Consider the following 24,062-nt stretch of genomic DNA (forward strand, 5'->3'; position numbering starts at 1 on the left):
AAACGCCAAAAATGCATAGTCATACCCTTTGGGAAAAACAAGGCTACCTAGCTACCATATAGGTGGCAATCCACTGAGCACAGAAAAGTCATCAGAGATCTGGGGACCCAGGTTGACAGTAGCCTTCGCTTGACACTCATGTTGCTAAAGTAGTTAGGAAAACCTTCTATATCACCCACCTGATCATGAAGGGATTCACATCTAGATCAAGGGAGGTCATCGTCCCCTGTACTCATCACTTATTAGACCTATGATTGAGTACAATGCCCGCTCGAATGTATCTGACCAGACACCTGCTGCAGCTTGAAAGGCCCCAAAAGTTCCTCACCAAAAGGATAAAGGGTCTCAAAAATATGTCTTATGCTGCCCGACTGAAAGAACTCCAGCTCTATTCAGTCTCATACCGCTTGCTCAGAGGTGACCTGTGCCTGACATATAAGGCCATGTCAAACCCAGATTTGATGAATATGCTTCACCTCAAAAATCTAGATCCCTCAGAACCACAAGGGCGGAGACTTAAACCTTGACACGGTTATAAATAGAACGTGCTGGAGGGACAGATTCATCACCCAGAGACTCCCTATGCTGTGGAACAAAATCCCGGTACATGTGAGGCAGAGCACCTCTCTGGTCCTGTTCAAGAGGAATCTTGACCAATGGATGGGAGATTGCAGATATACCCCAGGGATTACTTCAGCGTCACTGCTTGACAGAGGCACAGCAAAATGATAGGCATAGTTTTTATTCAAACTAAAGGGGTGGCGAAAGCCACATAACTATGGGCTAGGCTTATAAATGCCCTTGGGCAGATAGCCTAGTATGAACCTATGAACCTATATGCATCCATAGCTCGCAGAAACAGCGATGTGGCAAGCCACAAATAAGGGATGAACAAAAACCATACAAATGAGTGATGTTTAAATGTTTAAATCTTACATGCCCTACATTTCAGTTCACTACTTATTGATACCCTTCATTTAAACCAGGGTAATTTGTAGCATCAACATGCATTTGCCACACCATCTCCCTGTGTAGTAGAGTGCCACTTTCGCCCATGACTTTCTAGATTGGAAGTCGTCTTTGGACTTTTGATTTTACTCGATCTTTCTGAAGAGGTCTCACGACGAAAGTGCTTAACAGTTTACATTAGTATTTTAACTTTATTATTAAACTATCCTGTGTTAGACTACGAGTGTACTGATCATTTTTTTTTTATTTTATCTCGTTAAGCTTCCAGTCCTGTGACTCGTGTCTATTATTGATTCCCAAGGGACATGATAATATAACACCTTTAATCTCTGGTGCAAGACATTTTACATGAATGATACAGTGATACAGAGGCACTATGTTCACCCATGAGATTAGACAGGTAATGTACCTCATGTATGTTGTGAGACGATGGAAGATAACTGTCACAGAAATAACCTCTTTACATCAGTTCCTGCCTGCCTTCAAAGGTCTTTCATTCCCTAGAGTCCCTTTGAGAATTTAAGGATACAGTCTTTCCCTTTAAAGAGCGTTTTGCCAGTGATCATCTCAGCCATAATGCAGCCAACAGACCAAACGTCCACTGCAAAGCAAACATAAGCAGCATTAAGTGCAGATACAGCCAAATGAACACACAATTTAAACATAATTACAACTAAACACCTATATTAAACATGTTCAACAGTAACATCAACAGTAAAAGAAACAGTATATATATATATATATATATCTATATATATCTATATATATCTATATATATATATATATATATATATATATATAAATAATGTACAGTGAACTAGAAAAAAATACGATTTTTTTAAAATATTTTTGCCCCACTGCCTGCAAATCATCAGGCCCTCTTTCAGACAATCAGCCCAACTGCTCCCTCACCAGGAAAGACTTGACAGAGAGATCATCAGGGGTGGCTTGAAGGTTTCTCCTGCCCCTTGCACAAAGACTGTGTAGTGCTAAGGAAAGGCATGCATTGGTTTGTCTAGGAGAACATCCCCTCAATTCTGCCAGGGGTACTTCCTTCAAGTAGCCCTGTCCTTAACCCTGCAGTATGAGCTCTAGTTTCTCCAGTCTTCACCATGGACACTGCACCACCCTGTGTACCTCTAAGCGTATGCAACCCCCCACTTCCCCCTAGATGAGGTGAGCAGGCCATGTCTTCACTCCTCCCCGGTTCCTCCATTCAAGAGCTGCTAACTGAAACCCAGATGCCTGGGTCGCAATCAGAGCTCTATCACTCTGTGGCATAGAGCCAGGCATTAAAAACAAAACAAAAAAATCATCTACTGTACTGAACGTTCACACCACACAGCAATCAGTGTTATACAACTAATTAAGTCCATGAGACATGCAATGTGTGAATAATCTGTCATTAATTATTTATTTACTACTCTTCTGCAAAATGCTTCTAGGTCACTCATCTTCAGCTGCAAGTGAAGTTATGCTAATACTTCAACTTCCAAACTGTCAAATGTGAGTAAATGAGAACTACTGTGTTGGGTAGCCTAATAAATAACAAAGCAACAGAGAATGTGTAGATGTTTCACTGAACTATGTATGTATTTATTTACTGGGAATGTCCAACTTGGGGAAAGCCCTTTCCTGCACAGGCCACAAAGTACATTTCAAATATTTAAATACAGTATGGAATTTGCACTTTATTCTTGTGTATGTACAGTGGTGCACACGTGTTGGGAAAGTATCCATGACATACAGCATATAAGGTCAGAGGGCAGTTTAGTATCAGAAATACAGTATATACATACTTACATATAATGATACAAACACTGGAGGATATCTAAGTGAAAGATTAACAAAATGTTGTTTTGAGGGGGAAGAGGAGATGCTATATATTTATTTTTACTAGCACCCATTAAATGTTATGCCTCCCCTTTCCCGTACTGGGAAGCTGCCCACCAGATGTAAAAGAGCTAGAGCTATCCATGAGTATCGTATACAGGCAGTCATATTGGTGGTTTGTGTTTCCACCAGCTGCCCAACTATGAGAACATTTCTGGACTGGGCTCAACCCTAGCCCCTGAGCAGAGAAGTGCTACCAGAGTCACTGCAGAGGCTCATAAGACCTTACCCCTGCAAGTGCACACTTTCACAGACTTGCTATGAAGGCTACCACCAGGTGGTGTTTTGGTGAACTGAAAGCTTACCCACAGGATTAATTTTTCCATCACTAATCCCCCCCACACACAAGATTGTGCAGTACACTCCCTGCACCACCCAACCTCCTCCCTGCTGGTGAGCCTGTTCACTTGGAGATGGATAGAAGGCAGTGGTGGTGGGGGGATGTGGCCTATATACTAATGAATGATCAGAGGGGCCTGTGGAATTGATGCCAACAGGCCTTCCCACATTAACATTCCTCTTTCTTGTTATTTCTGCTTCTCAAAGGCTCTCTTCTTCTTGGCCTGCTGACTCTTGGTCTGGTTTCAGTAGAATGGCCAGTGTATGGAATGGTCATTTCTACTGAAGTTGGGGTGGAAGAGCTGCTTGACCACAGTGTTTCCTTCCTCTGTCTGAAAGTTTCCTGAGAGTGCAGGCCAAAAAAGAGAACCATATCAAAGCTTGCTTAAATAGGTGTATTTTTACATCACCAGAACAGGTCTGGATTCTTAACCAGGCATTTTTTAATCATGTTCCCAAATTACCTCTTTCTTTCCCATCACACCCTCTGACATTTGCTCTCGAGTTGAGGAAAAATACTTTGGTATCTACTTTGGGTATAAAAATAACTATGTAAACTTTCAAGCAAAGATCCTAAATCTTCTAGACTTTGTTGCATATTTGGGAGACATGCATGCAAATTCTCTCTTTGTGAATTGCTTATCCAGTGTCTCTTCCCAATCCTTTCCAACCTCTGCTGATTGATTTTTACAGCTATCATGCAGTATTTTACATGCCCTACTAATTATCAATTTTTTTAACTCCAGCCTCTGTTCTAGATTTTATCAAAAACTCTAACAGTGCTGCTCCTTCACTTAGGATCCCCCTATTTCTTTCTATTTGCCTATACTCGGATATCAGTCCTTGAAAGGGAAGGCAATATCGAGCCTGCAGTACAAATGTATTCTTTGTCTCTTCCCATCCTATTACCTTTCCTTCTCTAATTATTTGCTCCCAATACCTTCGTTTCTTTGCCAGTTTTCCAATAAATTCCAGTCTCCTCTTGCCAATTCTCTGTACCCTTAATTGCAGTCATCCTTATCGGCAGACTCTCCTTTCTCCATTTCCCATTCTGCTAATTTATGAATATAATACTCGGTATGGTTAATGTTATTCTCCTTGAGGATCTGCATCTAAAATCCCAGTCTCTCATTTCTTGAGCTCCTGCCCTGTTTTATCATCATCTCATTCCACTTTGAATTATAGCTTTCTCTTTGGGCTTCGTATAAGACCCTTAGCTGTGTAGCTCTGAAATACCCCCCTTCACATCAGGTAAGCCCAGACCACCTTGTTCTACTGGAAGGATCAACTTATCCCACATGACTCTTGCCCTTTTCCCCTCCCAGATAAAATCTTTCAACTCTTTATTAACTACCATCCATATCTTCGCCTCTGGTTGGTCAAAATATGCCTGACCTGTGTATATAACTAAAAGGACTAAATACATTTTTTCACTGCTTATATCTTGCTATCCATATCCATAAAATAAGGTTTCCAGATTTTCAGTTTTTGTATTACTTTTTGTTTAGTCTCTTCCAACATATTGTTAGTCGCCATAACAGAACCCTTTTTAACCCATACTCCTAAGTACTTCATTTTATCATGTCCCCATAAATAGGGGTATTGCTATACTTTTTGCTGGGCATGTAATTTACAGCGATTATCTTCATTTTATTTTCATTAATTTTGTATCCCAAAAAGACTTGAAAAGGTCTCAGAATGTTCCACAAACTGAAATATCCTTTTCTGGTTTTATCATGTACAAAATATAATCATCTTCTGCAAATAAAGCTAACTTTTCTTGGTTACCATACCAATTATATCCTTGAATTTCTGAGTCCCTTATTTTCTTTGACAATGGCTCTAACTATAATGCATATAAAGGGGAAAGAGGACACCCCTGCCTGGTTCATTTGTTTAAGTAGAACTTTTTTTCAGAGAGGAATTTTCACCTCTCATCTCTCATATAGCTTTCTAATTAACCTTACTATTGTGTCACAGAATGCAAATACTTCCAACTCTGTCAAATTCTTTCTCTGCATCAAGACCCACCAACAGTGGTATTTTCTTACATTCTGCTTCCCTCTGAATATCACTGTTCTAATAATGTCATCAAATGTTTGTCTCCCCTCCACAAAACCATACTGGTCCAGGTCTCAACTTTGGCATCACCTTTGCCATTTTTTTAGCCATTATAGACATATAAGCACTTTATAATCATGGTTTAGGATTGAAATGGGCCTCTATGAAGCTGGATCTACTGAATCATTACCATCTTTAGGTATTACAGTGACCACAGCTTTCTTCCACGATGTTGGTGCTTCTCATCTTTTTCAAATACTGTTAAGCAAAACATTCCTGATTTGTACCTTTCTTCCTTCCTGGCTTCCAAACATCCACAGCAATACCATCTATTCATGGAGACTTTCTTGTACATCAGTTATAATCACCATTTTTATCTCATCTCCTCCTATTCCAACTGTTATCTCAATGTCTAACCTTGGCATATTTTATTTTTCCATAAACATTTCTATTTGTACTTTTTCTTGATTTTTACATTTCTCGCCTTTATACAGAGTTTCATAACATTTCGAAAATATTTCTAATACTGCTACATAATTTCTAATTGTTTTCCTTGTTGTAGGCTCTCTAAGCTTGTCAGCAATGCTTTCTGTTGCATAAGCCATTGTGCTGAAAGCTTTTGTGCTCTGGAGTTATCAGAAAAAACAGTTGCTCAACAGCTATCTTTCTAAACTTGTACATATTATCCAGGAAGTTCTTTATTTTCTCTTTAATACTCTGCAGTTGTGTCTGTTCTTGCTTTGCTAGCAATACTCTTAACCTTTGTCAGTCCCTCTAAATAATTTTTGTTACTTCATAATCATATTTCTTTTTCCACCCAATTTTTAAACTCCACTTTCATTTTATCTTACTCCCTAGCTATATTTTCAGAAGAAACATCTACCTTCCCTAATCATTCCTGAATAATTTCCACTACCCATTCCTTAAATTCCTCTCTTTTTAACAGGTGGGGAAGTGCCAGTGTCTCATTTTTATTTCATTACCCTGCATTTTTATTTTAGTTATTGGCACATGATCTTGAATAGTTATTGGATTTGTATCAAAATGTTCAATTAAATACACATATTCCTGTTAAATATAATTTCTGTCTAGCCTAGCCCAGTTTTTGTACCTAAGGAGTAGAATGTAAATTCTCTCCAGACTTGTACTACTGAACTCACATCTTCCACACCAAATATTTTCATATGTTTTTTTTAAAACTCTACCCTCTTTTGTAATATTTTCCCTTCTAGCCCCCTATCCATAGTCACTATTGTAAGTCAAATTCCAGTCCCCACCTGTAAGTAATATTTCCTGTGAAAGCCGATTATTTCTCCAGGAATCTTCTTCAGCTCCACTGTAGCAGTTTTAGGTGGCATACAAATAAATGCCAACATACTACTACAAATTTACCATTATCTTTTTTATCCTCTTCTATAACTACTGGAGCTCCTTTAGCAATTAAATATAAGTACTCCCCTTTTTTTTTTGCTAAATAACCATCCTAAAATCCTTTATCAAATTTATATCCTCAGCTCTTTCCAAATGTCTCTCTTGTAGCACAGCTATTTGTGCTCTGCATTTCTTAATATAGTTCAGTACTCTTTTTTTGTATACACTTGTGAGGCCATTCACATTCATGACGTTTAACCCTCTTAATATGAGCAATTGTCTCAGACTGAGAGCTATATCCACAGGGTGAGAGAGCTATATTCACATGCTTTAGTTAACCTATAATTCAGGTTATCCATGCTATACTCATTCTATAGCCCATGCTTCCACTTACACTAAGTGATGTCTGGCTTTATCTTATCTTTATTCCTCTCCCAGATGTCGAAAACAACTTGAATGCTTTCAGAAAACATTATCTCCTAGCCACAGAAAGAAAAAAGTATTTTATTTTTATTGCCCTTTTTATCAGCTCATCTCCATAGAAACATGAGAACCAGCTACACAATTGCCTTCAGCTACAAGGGTCTCATGTTGCACTGTGAACATTTGTTTGCTAAAGGAAACTTCACTGCATTCAGTATTCTTTTATTTACTTGCTTCCAAATAAAACTTGTTGTTAGATCAACTTAAGGATCTTAATTCAGTCATTCCTCTAAGCAAATGTAAGAAAAATAATATCAATTTTACTTGCATCACAATCAGTGCACTTTTACAACTAGACCTTCACGTCAATAACCCAAGATTTCAGCCTATTATCTTAAACCTGCTTTTAGCTCAGCTTTTTTCTCTTCTTACACTACAGTGGCTACATTTCTTAAGACTAAACAAGAAGAAAGAAAGAAGGAAAAAAAGGAGGCACCTGTTTATTTTAGTATCCTGTAACACACAAAAGTAAATGGAAATGCTTTACTACACAACATGCAGTAAATGTCATGTTTTATAAAAATACTGTTAAGAACAAAAATTGCATTACTTACAATAACCTCCTTCCTTCCTTTTCAATGTTCTTCCAAACATTAATGACATGAAGTAGGGCATATGCTTTGGAGTCGCCCACTAAATTAACAAATCCAAAAAAGTCCCAATATTTCCAGGTTTTCTTATTCAGTCATATTTCATAAATGTGATTAATGCTTTGTAGTCCCACATGTATTCATTAATTTAAAGGTTGCTGTTTTACTTGCTGTTAATCTCCAACTCCAGTCTCTGGTTCATTTCCAACATACTTCTGGTTTGTCTAGTCAACTCTGGTACTTTTCTCTGTTTCAAGCATTTTCCTTTGTAACAGGCTTCACTGGCATAGGTCCTCTATATGCTTTATCAGAAGAATAAGAAACAGAGTCCCCCTTCTTCGATAGCTCATTTTTCACAGGACATACTTTTGTATTTCCCCTTTAGCATGTCCTGCATCTATTTGACCCTCCAGGAAAAAAAATATTTCAAAGATAGCTGGATACAGTAGATTGAATCTCACCTGCCTCTCGACATCCCCTGGCTAGTGGAATAAATTTACTTCACTTCTGACTGGAGTACAGCGAGTAATCATTTTCCACAAGCACTCTACTCTCTCCAACTTTTAGTTCTTTGTTGTTCTGGAACAGTTTTGTCAGAATCAATTATTTCTGTTGGCAGGTTTACATCTTTACTATTACAGGTTTGGCTGCTTTTGTGGCAAGGTTTAGAGCATACATAGAATATGCCCTTTCAATTAACAACTCCTGCTGTGGAATATAGTGCAGTTGTTTATTTGTGATTTCATAAAATAAATACGGTCTGCTCCTTCCTGTTTCTCTGGTATAGCAGAAATATCAGTTTTCCCTCCATTCCTGTCCTCTAATTCTACTATATAATTCTACCATTTTTTAAGCTTCTCTTCTTGAGCAGACTCATACATACTCAGCCATCCTTTCCTTCATTTTGACCACTGATTTTTGCAGTTTTATTAGCTCATCTGAATATCTGTTTAAAGCTTCTTCCATTTCTTCCAGCCTTTTGTTATTTGAGTTGATACACTACTTTAGTGTTTCATTTATTTTAATCAGCTCTGAACACATCTGACTTATTTTTTTCCTCTAGATTAATGAAAGTCATTACTTGCACCAAAGCTGGAGCTTTGATTGCTTTTTGCCGTACAGCTTAAGGATTCTTTCCAGCCAGTGTTTTCTCCTTACCTTTTGTGGTTGATTTACTTTCAGGTTCTCTAAATTTCTTACTTACTGGCATCCAGGCAGTGCACTTACTACGCAGTAACTGAAAATGTATTTATTTAACATGTGTTGACTGGGAAAGTCCGACTAGGACAGAGTGTATTCTCAGCAGAACCGCGGAGAGAAATGCTCCAGATGCATTTAGCCAAAATAACATATTCACTGACTCTCTTTTCTGAGTTTCTGTTTTCACAGAAGAGCTGAAATTTAGCTGTTACGCTTTGTGCAGCCATCTTGGAAGTCCTATTACTCTATGTTTTTATCTTATTTTTTATCTGTGCATGACCTTAAATAATTATTGGATGCGTGTTGAAGCTTTCAATTAAAATCACATATTCCTGTGAAACAAAATTTCCATCCAATCTAGCTCACTTATTGTACCTTGAGGAGTAATATTCAATTCTGTCCCAGTTCCTTCTACTGAATTCATGTCTTCCACACCAAATATTTTCAAAATTTTCTTCAGAAATGTACTCTTCTTTGTTACATTTTCCCTACTAGGTCTTCCTGATATATCTTCAGTATTGCAAATCAAGTTCCAGTCCCTACCATTAAGTAATATTGCCTGCTGAAAGCTAAGTCACAAAAAAAAATTTAAAGCTGCATAATGGCAGTTTTTGGTGGAATATAAATAAGTGCTAGCGTAATACCCCTCCCTTGTTAGTAGCACTTTACTACCACAGTTCTACAATTGTCTTTTTTCCTTCTTCCGTCACTATTGGAGCTCCTCCAGCAATCAGTATTATTACTCGCCTTTTCTTTGTCTCTAACAGTCTGCCATGTATCCACCCTGAAATCCTTTTTTTGCCAAATTCAGATACTCATTTTTTTCCAAATATGCCTCCTTCAGCACTGTTATTTGCACTCTGCTTTTTTAATATAATTCAGTATTCTTTCCTTGTTATCTATAAATTTAAGGCCATTTAAATTCCAAGATAACTTGTATAGAGTAGACATCATGATAAAAAAAAAATATTCTCACCCATTACATACATTTTTTTGAATATGTACTTCAAGTGTTTGTCTTAAATGTACATACTAACATTTGGTAGGCTAATGTTTTATACAGGTGTTTCTTCTCATCTCCATTTGAACCCATATCACATTTTTTGAGACTTTTTGCTTTAATGAAAATCCTTAAATTACTTGCACAGATTGCTGTCTGTTCTTTCCTTATCGCCTTTCCTCAAACAGTAAAAAAATTGCACTGGCTAACTTTATACAAAATTAAATTGTATACTGTTCCAGTAAATCGATTAATGTATTAAAGATGCTGGGGAGGCTACTATCCCTTATTCACTTTCCATTATTTCAAGTTTTATTTTGTGCTGAATTGCTTGCCACTGTAGCTTTAAATTTTGGATTTTCCACAAGAAAAACTGTTCAGAATTCTTGAGACTAATTGCTTTTACCTGTAGACTGCTCATCTCTAGGTAAAATTAGTCAGTAATGAGAAAAAACAGCCAACAACTTTGCAGATGCATGAAGGAATCAGAATATACAGAATTCTCCTTGCCAACTGCCTTCAGCTGCAAACATTTGTGTTCCACTGAGAGCATTTGTTAATGGAAAAATACAGATACAAAAAACATTTTTATGGATTTCATCATTTGCCTTCTTTTTTAAACACATTTATTAAATTTTGCTTGTTACACAGGCAAACTTACATTTATTTAAAAATAATCAAACCATATTAACCAGTTTACATTTACAAATACTGCACATCACACAAACATTTACACTAATCGAGAGTGACCATGAAAGCCTGAGAGGGTATAAACTTTTGGAGAAAAAGCATCTCGAATTTGGGAACAATCAGGAATTTGTTTAGCCTGAAAATTCAATGCCTGGTCTCCAAGTTCTTTCTTTTCCTGGAACTAGGAAAATCCTTGAATAATACTCTGTTTTCCACTCTTTTGGAGGCATTGGTTTCTATGGATACTTAAAGCTGCAGAAGTCTTATATGAGCCTGAGCCTCCCTAAGTTTTGGGGTGCCTGTATCCTGTTGTTATAATTTGTAGCAATCATTTGTTTTGGGTAATGTTTTTGCCACAAATCTGAGATGATGTAAACAGTGCCTCCCAGCTTTGTGGACAGGGAAAATGGTTGGGTTGGGGTTTGTCTTAAGTGGGGGGGGGGTGGACAGTAAGCTGCTTCCTACTGGATCCCTGGGCAGCTTGCCATCTGTTTTGTTGTCTTGGCTGCCTTTCTCTCCTGGTTCTCCTGCTCCTTTGTCTTGTTTGTACAGCTGGAAAGGACCAGGACTTTGTAGGAAAATTCCTACTGAACATTAGGAGTTGTACCTGCAGAAAGTCTTTGACAGTTTGCAGGGACTTGTCTTGTCCTTCAGATTCCTGAATACTCTCTGTGCTTTTGGGCCAAACATAAAATCCATGTCGAAATGTGTACAAAGGATTTCAGTTTTGACAAGGTCAGGGAAAGATTGCTCTCTCAAACAAGTGCGTCTCCCTGAAGCAGCTGCCCTACGAAATGCTTCCAAGATATCATAGTCACAATATAAGCAGTGTTTAGCAAACTGAAACAAGAGTGGCAGAGTTCTAACAACTCATTTTGGAGAACCTTTTTCTCCATCCCCTCCACCTTCTGTTTCATATGGTCCAGTATGGATTCCTGCAATTTTACCCTATGAAACTGACAATTCAAACCTCTCATGACCAAGCTGACACAAACTTTCTTGCCAAATCTGTCTCAGGTTCTTCTCTTTTTGTCATTAGTCCACTAACTTCAAACTTCCATGGAACCATGTATTCCTGAAGACTTCCCTGTTGATTGATTATACATCACCACTCTTATCTCATATCCCCTCTCAATTTAGCTAATAATTTTTGAGCCTCATCTTTCATTAAACATGGCACATTTAAGTCTTCCGTAAACATTTTCATTTATGTCTTTTCTTGGTTCTTCATTCTCTGCTCTATATAGATTTTCACAGATTTTTTCTGAAATCTCTCTAATACCTGTACAGGGTCTCTGTTAATTTTTCTAGGTGTAGCCCCCCTAAGTTTGGTGGCAATACTTATTTCTGTTTTTTTCTGTTGCCCAAATTGTTGTGGTAATAGCTGTTGTGCTCTAGGAGTTATCAAAAATACTTGTGTAATGATGTGAGGTGGTGCCAGCTGTGGCAGGGGAGTACGGCAGTGCATGTGTAACATATGCCACCATAGCTAGCTGGAGTTTTGCAAAGAATTATACGTCATTTGAATATTAAACTGATTTACACAGATGCATTTTGTTAAAAATGTATTTGTAAATCTGCTTGTGTTAAAAAAAATGTATCAACAGTTGGTACTGCTGGATAGAAAAGAAATATACATGTATGTCAGGCTGTATTGTTATAACTGTTGTAACTGCTGAAATGTAAATATTTTAACAGAGGATACTGGAAGGGAAGGGGTTAAGCTCAACCCATCTAACCTTAAGAAAAATATCCTGAAATTAAAATACGTGGTTTAGGCCATAAGGATCCTATCTCAAAGGTCTGAATGCAGCCAGAGATGCAATGTATGTGAAAAGCTTTTCTGCAGGAAGGGTGAAAGTGGTGGAATTGTTTCACAGCTTCCAGGTGCTATATTAAGCCTTAGCAAAGTTGTGTGTGTGTATTATGACACATCTGTGCCAGATCCTGGCTCAGTTTCCAGTGAGGGGGTATTGTGGGAACCACAGAGTCAGGTGACCAGATGTGATATCATTCTGTAGCCAGCACTCAACACTTTATTAGACCTGACACAAGAGATACTCATCCACTTCATCTTGCCTTGCTCTAGCAAGTAAGTAGGGAACAATAGTTCTTCAGTCAGAAAAATATAGTGAGATTAGTTAAATATTGTGTTTCTGTGTCTGAGTTTTTCCATCTGTGTTTTTTTTTTAATATATACTTCCTGTGAAATGAAACTGTGGCATTTATTGAGAATAGCTATTCAGTATTTTCATGTTTTCTATTTTACTATTTATTATTAAATGTATATATTCCTTGCATTGTGGCTGGTCTTTTAGAAAACATTTAACTTTTGAGAATAATTGCATTTATTCAGTGGCACTGCAGTTCCATGTTGCTGAAAGTCTTGCTGCTTGGTCAAACACTACCATTTGTATAAGTATTAATTTTACCAGAAGTATTTGGATACCTTTGGGTATCAAGGTAACAGCTGTAAAGTAGCTGGCTTTGTGAGTGTTCTGGTGGCATTCTATCTACCTTATAGTCTGGGTAGAGGTGGCAAAGTGGGTAAGCTGTCCCAGCCTTTCCCTGGGGTGTGTGTGTGTGTGTGTGTGTGTGTGTGTGTGTGTGTGTGTGTGTGTGTGTGTGTGTGTGTGTGTGTGTGAGTGAGTGAGTGAGTGAGTGAGTGAGTGAGTGAGTGAGTGAGTGAGTGTGTGTGTGTGTGTGTGTGTGTGTGTGTGTGTGTGTGTGTGTGTGTAAATCAAATCTCAAAGACGGTGTGTGTGTCAGCTACTTTGAACAGGGACACAGAGCACTCATTTCACAGAGAGGATGGTGGAGGACTTGGCTTGGAACACCCAGCTAAGGACTTAACTCTATAGCTGTGTCAGTAGGGAGTCTTATTTGGGGCCTGGAGAGACACCCCAGCCCCAGGACTGGCGTGTGCATTCCCTGTGTGCTCTTAAGGGAAATTGTACTTGGTCCAGAGAGCTGCATCTGAAAATACCATGTGTCTCTATTTTTTTTTCTCAGTGAACATTCCTCAGCAGTGTCAGTGGTGAGGATTGAGGATCCTTGATCACTGGCCTGGAGGACGGGATGTCACAACTTGCTTAACAACAAGGTTTTTAAACTCTTGCATATTATCCAAATAATTCCTTATTTTCAATTTAGCAGTCAACAACTGCTCATCCTCTTCTTGTTCTGTTAAGATCCCCCTTTATCTGCCATACTGTATCTTTTTCACGTCCACCATATTATTAAATTGCATTTTCATCCCACTACTCAGCTATCCATTCTGAACAAATGTCTATTTTCCCTAATAACATTTGAATCACTTCCATTACCCATTCCTTAAGTTCCACTCTTTTTTAAGAAGGAAAGACACCAGAGTCTCACTTTTACTTGATTATCCTGCATCTTTATCTCAGTCCTTACTAGCACATGGTTTGAAATAGTTACCGAGGCACCAGAAGCTGCTGAGGGAGGGTGGAGGGTGACAGGGGCACTTACTGATCTAAAAAGGGCAATTTTTTAAAACTTTTACTACCATAACATAGGTTCACTTGGAGGACATTTTAAGCTTAGCCAGTTTCCCTTTTGGTGCTTGAATTAACATTTCCTGATTGGTCTTACCTATCCCATGACTGATAATTGTATATTAGCCTTTGTGAGAATAAATGTGATCATACTATAGGTAATTTGAGGGGATCCATGTAAGGGATGCAGCATTTAGGAACTGCCTCTATCCATTAGTGGCATGAGGGGCAATCCTGGAGTACATTTTCTATTACCCATCCTTAGATCCAAGTTGCATTTGAATGGGAAAGGGATGAGCTTTGTTTTACTTGAATGGATAGTCTTTTCTGGAACAGTGGCAGCCTCTGTGATATATATCCATCTCTCCACAACATTCAGTTTAGATACCTGGACTGAGTATTTCTGATGCCATTTGACTTACTGATGTTCAGTAGGTCCATCTGCATTAGGTTGGAGGATGCATTGTATGCCAGACATATCACCTCTAAGCACTCTGTAGGATACTGAGTATAGTGATAAATCTTTGAGGTGGTCCATGCAAGACCAATTGTTTAGGACATTTATCCTGTGGGTATTCCAGTTGTTGCATGTGTCTGGGCAGATACATGCCAAAGTGGGCATTATACAAAATGATTGACCTAATGAGGGCTTTGTAAAGGGGGAAAATAACATCTCTAGATCTAGTCAAAATTAGTTTGTTTATAAGCTGTGCAATATAGAAAGACTTTCTTATGACTCTGGGCACATGTTGGTCAAAAGTTAGGTCACTGTACACACAAGTTCCCAAATACCAAATAACTGGATCAGTTCCTCAGGGGGCATTGTCAATTTGGCAGGTCCCTGGAGCAGATGACTTCCCAAAGGATACGATAATGTATTTCTTGGAGTTTAGTTAAAATTCATGATTCTGGCACCAGTTATTGTTTGGGATAAACCTTCCTGCATGATGGCCAAGCCATTTGGGGATTCAATAACCGCTCCTAGCTTGCAGTCATCTCAAACTTAGTTGGTCAAAGCCCTTTGGTATTTCCTTCTACTTTTGAGATGTATATGCAAACAGAAAAGTCTCAGCACTGAACCCTGAGGGACTCCATTGGTGACTGGTCTCTTCTCCTGGATCCTGTGACCAAGCATACATGTATACATTCTTTAATTCACCTTCCTGATTGTATTAAATTATATTCCTTGTATAATACAGCACCACTTGTTAAAATGGATTTTAAATTTGTAGTTTGGAACAGTCTTCTAGAAAGCAATGAAACAAAATGTATGAACCAATAATGACAAAACTACCCATTTCAGAAAATTTCAACCATAAAAGGCCACTCACACGTCTGTCATTACAATCCACCAATATCAGTAAATATGCAAAATCTCTGCACAAGTAAGTCATCTAAATAATTCCACATTAAAGGGATCTGTAACTAATGAAGAGGTTGCTGCTAGCAAACAACTTTATATTTCATTGTTTCATCTACAAAGTGCCTGTTTTCCTTGAAGAATAAATTGCTTATGCTACATTAAAAAAAGATAAGCTAGTAATTTTGCAATGGGAAATGGATGGCAAACTGATAACAGAAACATAGTTACTAGGTAACTCCTCCAAAGGAGGACATTCATAGGACTGCAGCATCCACTCCCCTTAAAGTACAACACAGTACAGTATCAGTGATCCATCTGCATATTGTGGGAGTAGAACCCACAGCCTTTTGCATCAAAAGCAAGTATACTACCTGTTGTGCTACTAACAACGCAAACAACTTGGCATAAGTAGCACTAAACTTCTCTTCCCTTGAATCTCTCAGCTGCTTGTAAAATCCACTTGACACAACTAAATGTCTCAGCTTCACAGCACAAGAAATCTGGAAAAAGCTAAAATGTATTGGGGGGGGGGCAGAGACCCAAAATCAGGGACACATTTTAAATACTGCTTGTATAATCTTAGAAAGTTGCTAAAATAAAGTGTTTTGTGTTACCATGCGTTTCCTGAAAGATAGGAAGACTGAAACTTAAAGAGCTATCATTATTTAGTGAATTCAGTTCTCACTGATTTGCCAGAAAACCACAAAGTTTAAGAGAGGCAGACCAAAAGTAAGAGGCAAATATTCTGTGAAAATCTGGACAGTTGAGAGCTATGGACTCTACTCCCTGACTCACAAGTGGTGGCATGGGTACAGAATTCAGGCTCTTGTTTGAGCCTGAGTAACACAAATCACCAGGTATACCTCCTAACTGGGGGATTTTATACACACACACACAAGCGCACGCACACAAGCGCACGCACACAAGCGCACACACACAGCATAACCCCTGCAAATAAAAGAATAAAACTCTCCTTACTGGCATGACTCTGGCTCCGGCAGCACCAACAGAACAGTGGCAGCATAAGTCCTGTAACACAGAGCAATAAGAGAACAAGAACAGCTAGTTTTGTTAGTTTAACATCTGCATGCAAATCCACGTTAGCGTGAAAACTCCACTTCATTAATTTTTTTCCAACAGGTCTTGCAGCTGTAAAAGTGGGGGACTCCCCCTCCCTCTAGCTCTATGTTTCCGGCACCCATGAATAGTTACTGGATATATTTAAAAATTTTCAATTAAATACCTATGCTCCTGTGAAATCTAACATCTCTCAAGTCTAACCTAGTTATTGTACCTTGGAGAATAATATTCAACTTCTGGGATCTTGTTAGTAATTTCACATCTTTTACCTCAAACATTCCTATATATTTCTTTAGAAATCTACCTTCCTTTATTACATTTTCCCTTCTAGACCTCCTGATGCATCTTCACACTATTGTTTATCAAGTTTCAGTCCCCAACCATGAATAACATTCTAGGCTAATTACATCTCCCATAATTCACTTAGCTTCCTTAACAGTAGTGTTAAGTGGAATATAAATACATGAAAATGTTTTCCTCCTTCCCTGTCAATAACCCCTTATTAAAAAAATCCATCATTGTTGCCTTTCTTCTCCTCATTAGGGCCCTCCCACAATCAATATAATTACCCCCCTCCCTTCCTTTTTGATGCGCAACCATTTTGGAATACTTTCTTTGTCAAATTCACATGCTCATTTCTATCCAAGGATATCAAATGTAATTCTGCTATTTATATCTTAAACTTAATATATTCAATACTCTGTGTATTGTCCATACCTACATTGCCATCCACATTCCATGAAATGACTGATAAAGCAGTCATTCTGATAAAATGCTATTACTTTGACATAGTCTACATGACAACTTTTTTTGTTTCCACTTCAACTACCATGCACACATTAATGTTTGTCAGGCAGACCCTGTATGCAATTGCAGTTTCTTGTCTCTGACTGGACCAATACCACATTTTCCCACAGTTTTGTTTCAATAAAAACTCAAAATATGTATATTTTCATTTTTAACCATCTAGTGCTTTTTAAGTCACAGTAAACACATAGAACTATATATACTTTGCAAAAAGGGAAAATAGTCCTCCATAATAAATAAATAAATATATGGACAGACATCCTAAATAGAAGCTATACTGACAGGCTTTTACACATTCTAATGTTCAGTTTAATTTTGCTGAAAATGCAAGTTAGAGTACGTGTGCCATCCTACACCCACGCCATCCATTGTTTCATGTCAACTTCCTTTTCAGATGTGAAAAACAACTTGCATATTCTCAGTTAACTGATTTTTAGCCTTTAGAAGAAGTGCCTTGGCTATCATCAAATGAATACATTATGAATTGCTGTGATTTATACAGAATAGATTGGTGTTACTAGGAATGCATCCTTTTGTATTCCCGTCAATATATTAGACTTCATTGATTTTCATTGACCTGCTGGTCAATTCTCCTTTAAGTACTAGTTTTAATGCTCCCCTGTACAGATGCCTCAAAATTCACCTTTCAGTCATTTTCTGATTAATTGGTTAAGTCTGCAGAAAATGTATCTAATGGTTCTGAAGTTGCATGGTATAGCTAATCTCAAATACTACAAAACTATAATTTTACAGATTACAGTTCACTGTATCCATAACACCTTGGCAATCACCATAATTTAAGACATGGATATGATTAGTTTACTTTAACTTCTTCCTCTTAGCAGCCCCAGATCACAACATCATGCTGCATATATCTAGCCTTGATCTTGTTACATAGTAAACCCCAGACACATTACAGTGGGGGAAAAGAGTGCTTTCTTACTTTACTATTACTTGTATTAACAGCAGTCACTGATATGACTCTTTCCCACCTCACATTTAAAGCACCTCTGCATACTTTACAGAACTACTTTTCAATGCAACATTCATCTAACTTCAAGAAATGTGTATACACATTACTTAAAGAGTTACAACTTCATTTCTTTCATTATCCTTCTAAGCATTAATGACAAAGTGTGAATTATACTTTAAAATCTTCCCACCAGTTCAACAGAGCCTTTTTTTCTCCTGCTTCTTGCAGAAGCACAGTTCTTGTGTTGAAACTGCATCTTATGAAAATTACATTTAACAGTTCGTTTATTTTCTTTCACATTCTTGGTGACCTTCCTTATCTCAGCTAACCAACATTTCCCTCTAGTTCAAGTCCAAGGTCCGCCCATATTTTTTCTAGTCAGCTCCTGAGCTTTTTTCTGTAACTTAATCATTTTCCTTTGGAACACTGGAAAAAGTTTTACTGGTAAGTTCTGTCTATGGGATGAGGCATTATCAGAGCAATGAGAAGCAGATTCCCCTTCTGCTTGCTAGTTCACTTTTGATGGGTAAACTTTACCTGTACTGCATCCAAAAATGTCTTTGCCCCTGAAAAAAATATTTTAGAGGCAGCTGAATATAACAACTTGAATTGCACACCTGTCTCTCAACACCCTCTGATTGTAGGGATACACTCACTTCTCTGCCTGATATACTGTGAATAATCATTTTCCATGAACAATCTGATGTCCCCATTTGATAATACTTTACCCTTCTGGCAGATTTTTGCCAGGAGCAGCTCCTTCTGCTGATGTGACTACATCTTTAGTACTATAGGTTTTGGCTTCTTATGGCATATTTGGATGCAAATCTGCTCTTTCAATTAAATCCTGCTGTGGAATATCAGTTTGGTTATTTGTACTTTTATAAAATTAATGCAGTTTGTTCCTTCTAGTTTCTGTGGTACCGCAGAAAACCTCAGGTTTTCTCTGTGTGCTTTGTCTTCTAGCTGCACTACTTTTTGAAACAGTTCTTCTCAAGAAGCTGTAGATTCATCCAGTCTTTTCTTCATTTCAACCATCAATTTATGCAAGTTTTATCTGTTCATCTGACTAGCTACTTAAATCTTATTCTGTTCTTCCCAGCCCTTAGTCATTTTATTGTAATTCTCCAGTGTCTCACTTATTTTAAACACCTGTGAATGCATTTCATTAATTTTTCCTCTAAATTACTGGAAGCCATCTCCTGTACTGAGAATGAAACCAGAACTGTTTTTGCTGAACTGCAAGGCTCTTTCCCACAAGAGATGTTTCTTCTTGTTTAAAGGTTGTTTCTTACTTTCTCCAGATGTCTTCATTGCTGACATACAGGCAGTGAAATGACTAACCAGTTACATGAATTTTACCCAAATAAATAAGTTTTGCTGGTTGCATTCCAAAGTTTCTGTTGCAAGTCCAAAATTGAATGTATCTTGTCCATTTGTGTCATAATAAGCAAACAAAAAGACTTGTATATCTAACACAAAATCTTAACATTTAAGACCATGTATATACTTTGTTGCCAATACTGATTGACTATCATCTAAAACAGGATGCAATCCGGACCTCATAATACCCACACAACAGAGTTAAATGCTGGAATTAAATGACACTGTGGTACAGAAGGACAGAACCCTATTTCTGATCCAGCTGACCTACGGTCAGGGAGAAGATCAGGCTCTAGAGCACCAGCTAGGTTGGTGATGCATAAAGAAGTGGAGCCTTTTTGTCTCTCTCTGTTGTGAGGTCAAATGGGATGTATAATGAGGCACATCTCTCATTAATGAATGCCCAGTGCAGAATGAGGACATAGCAGGAGCCTTCCATTCAAAAGGGAAAGGTGCAGCTGACTGAGGGGCTACATCATTTGTAGACTGGGAGCAGCTGATAGCCTTAGCCCACTGCATGAATCCCTCCCCCAAAGACCCACCCTCTGAACACATCCCTCTCCCAAAATGCTTATGCAGCACATTTGGGAACATCAGGGCATAATGAAATTACCCTGATAACTTCCTGGATGACAGCTGTGCCACATCTGGCTCTCATCTGGTAAGGAATAGGGCTGCCACCTCTTCAAATGCTCAAAGTGGGACAGTTTAAGGAAATATGAGATTTTGCAGCACAAACCATATTCACAACCAGTGCAATGGATCAGACTTTACTTTTCTACCAAAGTAACAACTCACTGTTACAGAACGTGACTGGTTTCCAGAGTTTCATTCATTAAGGTGTTTCAGATGGTTTATTATTACATTCCTAAAACTGTTTCGGTCGACCAGTCAAAAAGTCAATCCGGAAAGATGAATCTGTACCGTTGAATAGGCAGCAAACTCGAAATGGAATACATAGACTCCCAGAGTTCAACGTATTCAACATAACAGGAGGTGACATCAGTCACCCATACTATGCAGCTTACTGCACTGTGACTTTTCACAGTCAACGGTACGTGTATTCTACTATTTTGAAGGGGGGCAAGCACCCCTGGACCCCCCCACACCCACTGCAAATTATATATACTAACGCCAAGATTGCACTACAGTGATGAAATTGGTTAATTCCCTGTTCTTCACTGAACCGCAAGCTCTGTACACAATACCAAACTCAGAAAATCAAACTGCACTACACATTTACTTAGTGTAGTTGATGATTTCTGGTTCAGCATTTTGCCCACTTGAAAACTGCCTTTTGACCACATGCTGGTTGACCAAAGCAGTTTTGGAAATCTAATAGAAAACCGTTTCAGATATAGAACTGGGGTGCCATACAAGGACTATGTGCCCTGCTACCAGAAGAGTCAATCTTACCCCCTTTGGCATCCTACCATGTTCAACTCATGGCCTTGGCTGCAAAAGAAACTATGCACATCTCAGTAAACAGGTAATGGGAGGAAAAAAAATAACATGTCCAGAGCTCACTCCCTAACTTTTGCCTCCCAATGCAGAAGCAGGTGTAAGTGACACTGCTACAGTTTGGTGCAACACTGCTGTCTCTACTCACCAGGTGATGCCAGAAGAATCACTTACCATGCTAGCAAGCTTGTGCCAGGCATTCACCTTTTACAAGGGACCATTATACCTCTTCAGCAGCCACTCAAAAAAAATCTCTATAAAGGAAAAAAACTTGGTCTCAAGCACATCAAGCAGGAGTCCTGTAGTTCCCTGCACCTGAGGAAGTTGTGATCATTCAGCAGGTCTAATTGAGAAAAACAGTGGTAGCCCTAAGTGCACGGACTCGTGTTCAGACATCAAGTGACATGCATCAATACTGCAGCAATAGGGCACTAAAAATATCAGTGCATCACACAGCCACGGAACTACATGTCCACAAAAGCTGAGGGCACAAGCTGTTTCCGTACAGCTGTACTAAGAAGGGTAGCTCTCACTGTGCTGTGTAGTGCATTGTGTTCCGGGTGTGTTTCAGAGATGGTGGTGCTACATTTATTTATTATTGAAACCATCACGCTATAAAGCCATGATTACCACAATATGAAGCATGAATGCAATTTTGCATTTGAACAGTTAAAGTTGAAAATCAGTGAAATATAGGACTACACATGCTAACTGTCTGGAAGTAGAAATACAAGTACTGAAGGCAGAAAACCCACCTGGTAATGTAAATCAGAAGTGTACTCAATACTTGTACAACATGCAAGGGAGAACAATGCATAGCAACTCACTGCAAGTAGCATGGGTTAAGAATGTATGCATACTATTACATGGATCAATAAGTACATGTAAGAAAAACAGTCGGGTGCCCAGAAGTAAAGGGATCTGCTAACCTGCTGCAGGATGGGGGGAAGGGAGCCAAAGGCCATAGATGAGGACTTTCACTGACTGCCACACCCATTCAGTGATGTGCAACCCATGGGCCTCTGAGAAAGGAAATGGCTGGAAAAGTTCACAAACCAGGAAAATTAGGTATTTCTACACACCCTCAACTTGTATGGCATGCAAATCCTGGGTAATGGTACAGGACACAAGATGCATCAGGATGAGGTCAACGTGAATTCTGTATATGGCCACAAGATTCAGAGAAGGGTAACCAATTTAATATACTGTGCAAAGGACAACACATGACAGATTTCCAAGGAAATGTCAAACATGGGGTTGTGGACCACCAACAGGGAAATGGATGACAGAGATGGAGGCGTTCCTGCTGTCCCTGTGTGGGGAGGAGGAGCAGACCCTAACACACAGGGTTGCCTTGAATGTGGTAGCTAGGCTAGAAATGACCACCTGAGTATCAGTAAGAGATGGACCAGGTTAATACTATCCAGTACACATCTACATGGTGTGTGTGTGTGTGTGTGTGTGTGTGTGTGTGTGTGTGTGATATGATACCTCAAGGCCCTTCTGCATACCTGTACTTTTTGGTACCACTGGGCTGCATCTGTAGAAGTCCACACATGAAGGTATGAAAGTCTCCTTATGTTATACACATGTAGAGTTGTCTACCACTACACACAGAATGCACAGGGGTTCTAGGCTCAAGTTTGCATGTTTCAAATGGTACTATTTGTTTGTGGTTTCACAGGTTCTACTGGTGAAGGGACCACAGCAATGGAACGGCAGATATTAGACATCAGCAGGTCTACTATGGATGATGATGGTGGCTGCAACGTGCACAAATCCAGCTGTTTACAACACTACCATGGGAGGACTTCCCACATCACAGGCTGCTGTGGAGGTAACAGGCTGCAAAGCAGACTCCTCACATGTTCCCAGCCCAAACAGCCTAAGACATTTGCATTGCCACTTACAGGATTATATCCACCATAAGTAAAAGGTACAGGGTGTTAGCATGCCAACATGACTCCAGAGCAAGCTCTAATCTGGGCAAACCACTTGCCATAAATCACTAGATATGCAGGTGAGTGATCTCCAAAGAAAGACAGCAGCTACCAACACCAATGTGGAAACTGCGAGTATTCTATGTGGTGTATTTTATGATGAGCAACACCAGAACAGTGACAGAGTACAAAGAAGGAAGCTGCTGTTCCATGAATTCATTGCTTTGGAGAAACACAACATAACTGGCTAACATTCTTCATCAGCCGGTCATGTATTGTTAGGCCATGGGAAGGTCCAGATGCATGGTGGCCAGCCATACTCCACACATACATTAATCAAATGCAGCTGAGACAACTTCAATGCCAGCTATGGTCACAGTGTGTCACACCCAAATGGCAGAGGCTGCAATGTCATTGGGGGCAATGATCCTTGCTGTCAACACCTGAGATTCCTCAGTGCCGCTTGTGAGTGTTCTCAGAGTTCTACATCTTTATTATCACTTGTAGGTGCATGGAGTTCAACATCTGCATGTGGATGTTGTGCAGGACATAGACACAAGTTCTGTAAGCTCCTGCTGTGGTATACCCCAAAAGGATGCATGCACTCAATCCTGTAGACCTATGCCTTCCTAGTCAGAGATCATATTAAGTCCCAAGACTGCAGGCCACCACAGTGGACATCAACATTCAACACAGCAGTTCAATTCCACACTGGGGGATGTGACCTCTGACTCCCCACAACCTGCTAATAGAGTAAGTGGCTACTGAATTCACCTATCCTGTGTTAGTGTTGCAGCCAGTTGCCACTATGTCCTATAACCACCTGTGCCAGTGATGACCGTGCCCTGCCCACCTCCTAACTTTTTTTAATTTCTCCAAATCATTTAGGTTTCTAATACCATGACGGGAATGGACCCCATTCCTAAGTCAAAGTATGATTA

At 39.0% G+C, this 24,062-nt stretch overlaps 1 protein-coding gene across 1 annotated transcript in view; it reads right to left on the bottom strand.

Annotated features, from left to right (window-relative positions):
* The window catches only part of LOC122806265 (mitogen-activated protein kinase 13-like), a 713,780-nt gene that overhangs the window by 132,035 nt on the left and 557,683 nt on the right, over positions 1 to 24,062 (bottom strand). Inside the window, exon 8 of the mRNA XM_044076536.1 lies at positions 1,499 to 1,570. Coding sequence (XP_043932471.1) covers positions 1,499 to 1,570 — 72 coding nt within the window. The remainder of the gene's footprint in view (positions 1 to 1,498; positions 1,571 to 24,062) is intronic.

This window comes from Protopterus annectens, chromosome 7.part0 (genome assembly GCF_019279795.1).
Source record: "Protopterus annectens isolate FY-2018-M chromosome 7.part0, PAN1.0, whole genome shotgun sequence".
Taxonomy (NCBI): domain Eukaryota; kingdom Metazoa; phylum Chordata; order Ceratodontiformes; family Protopteridae; genus Protopterus; species Protopterus annectens.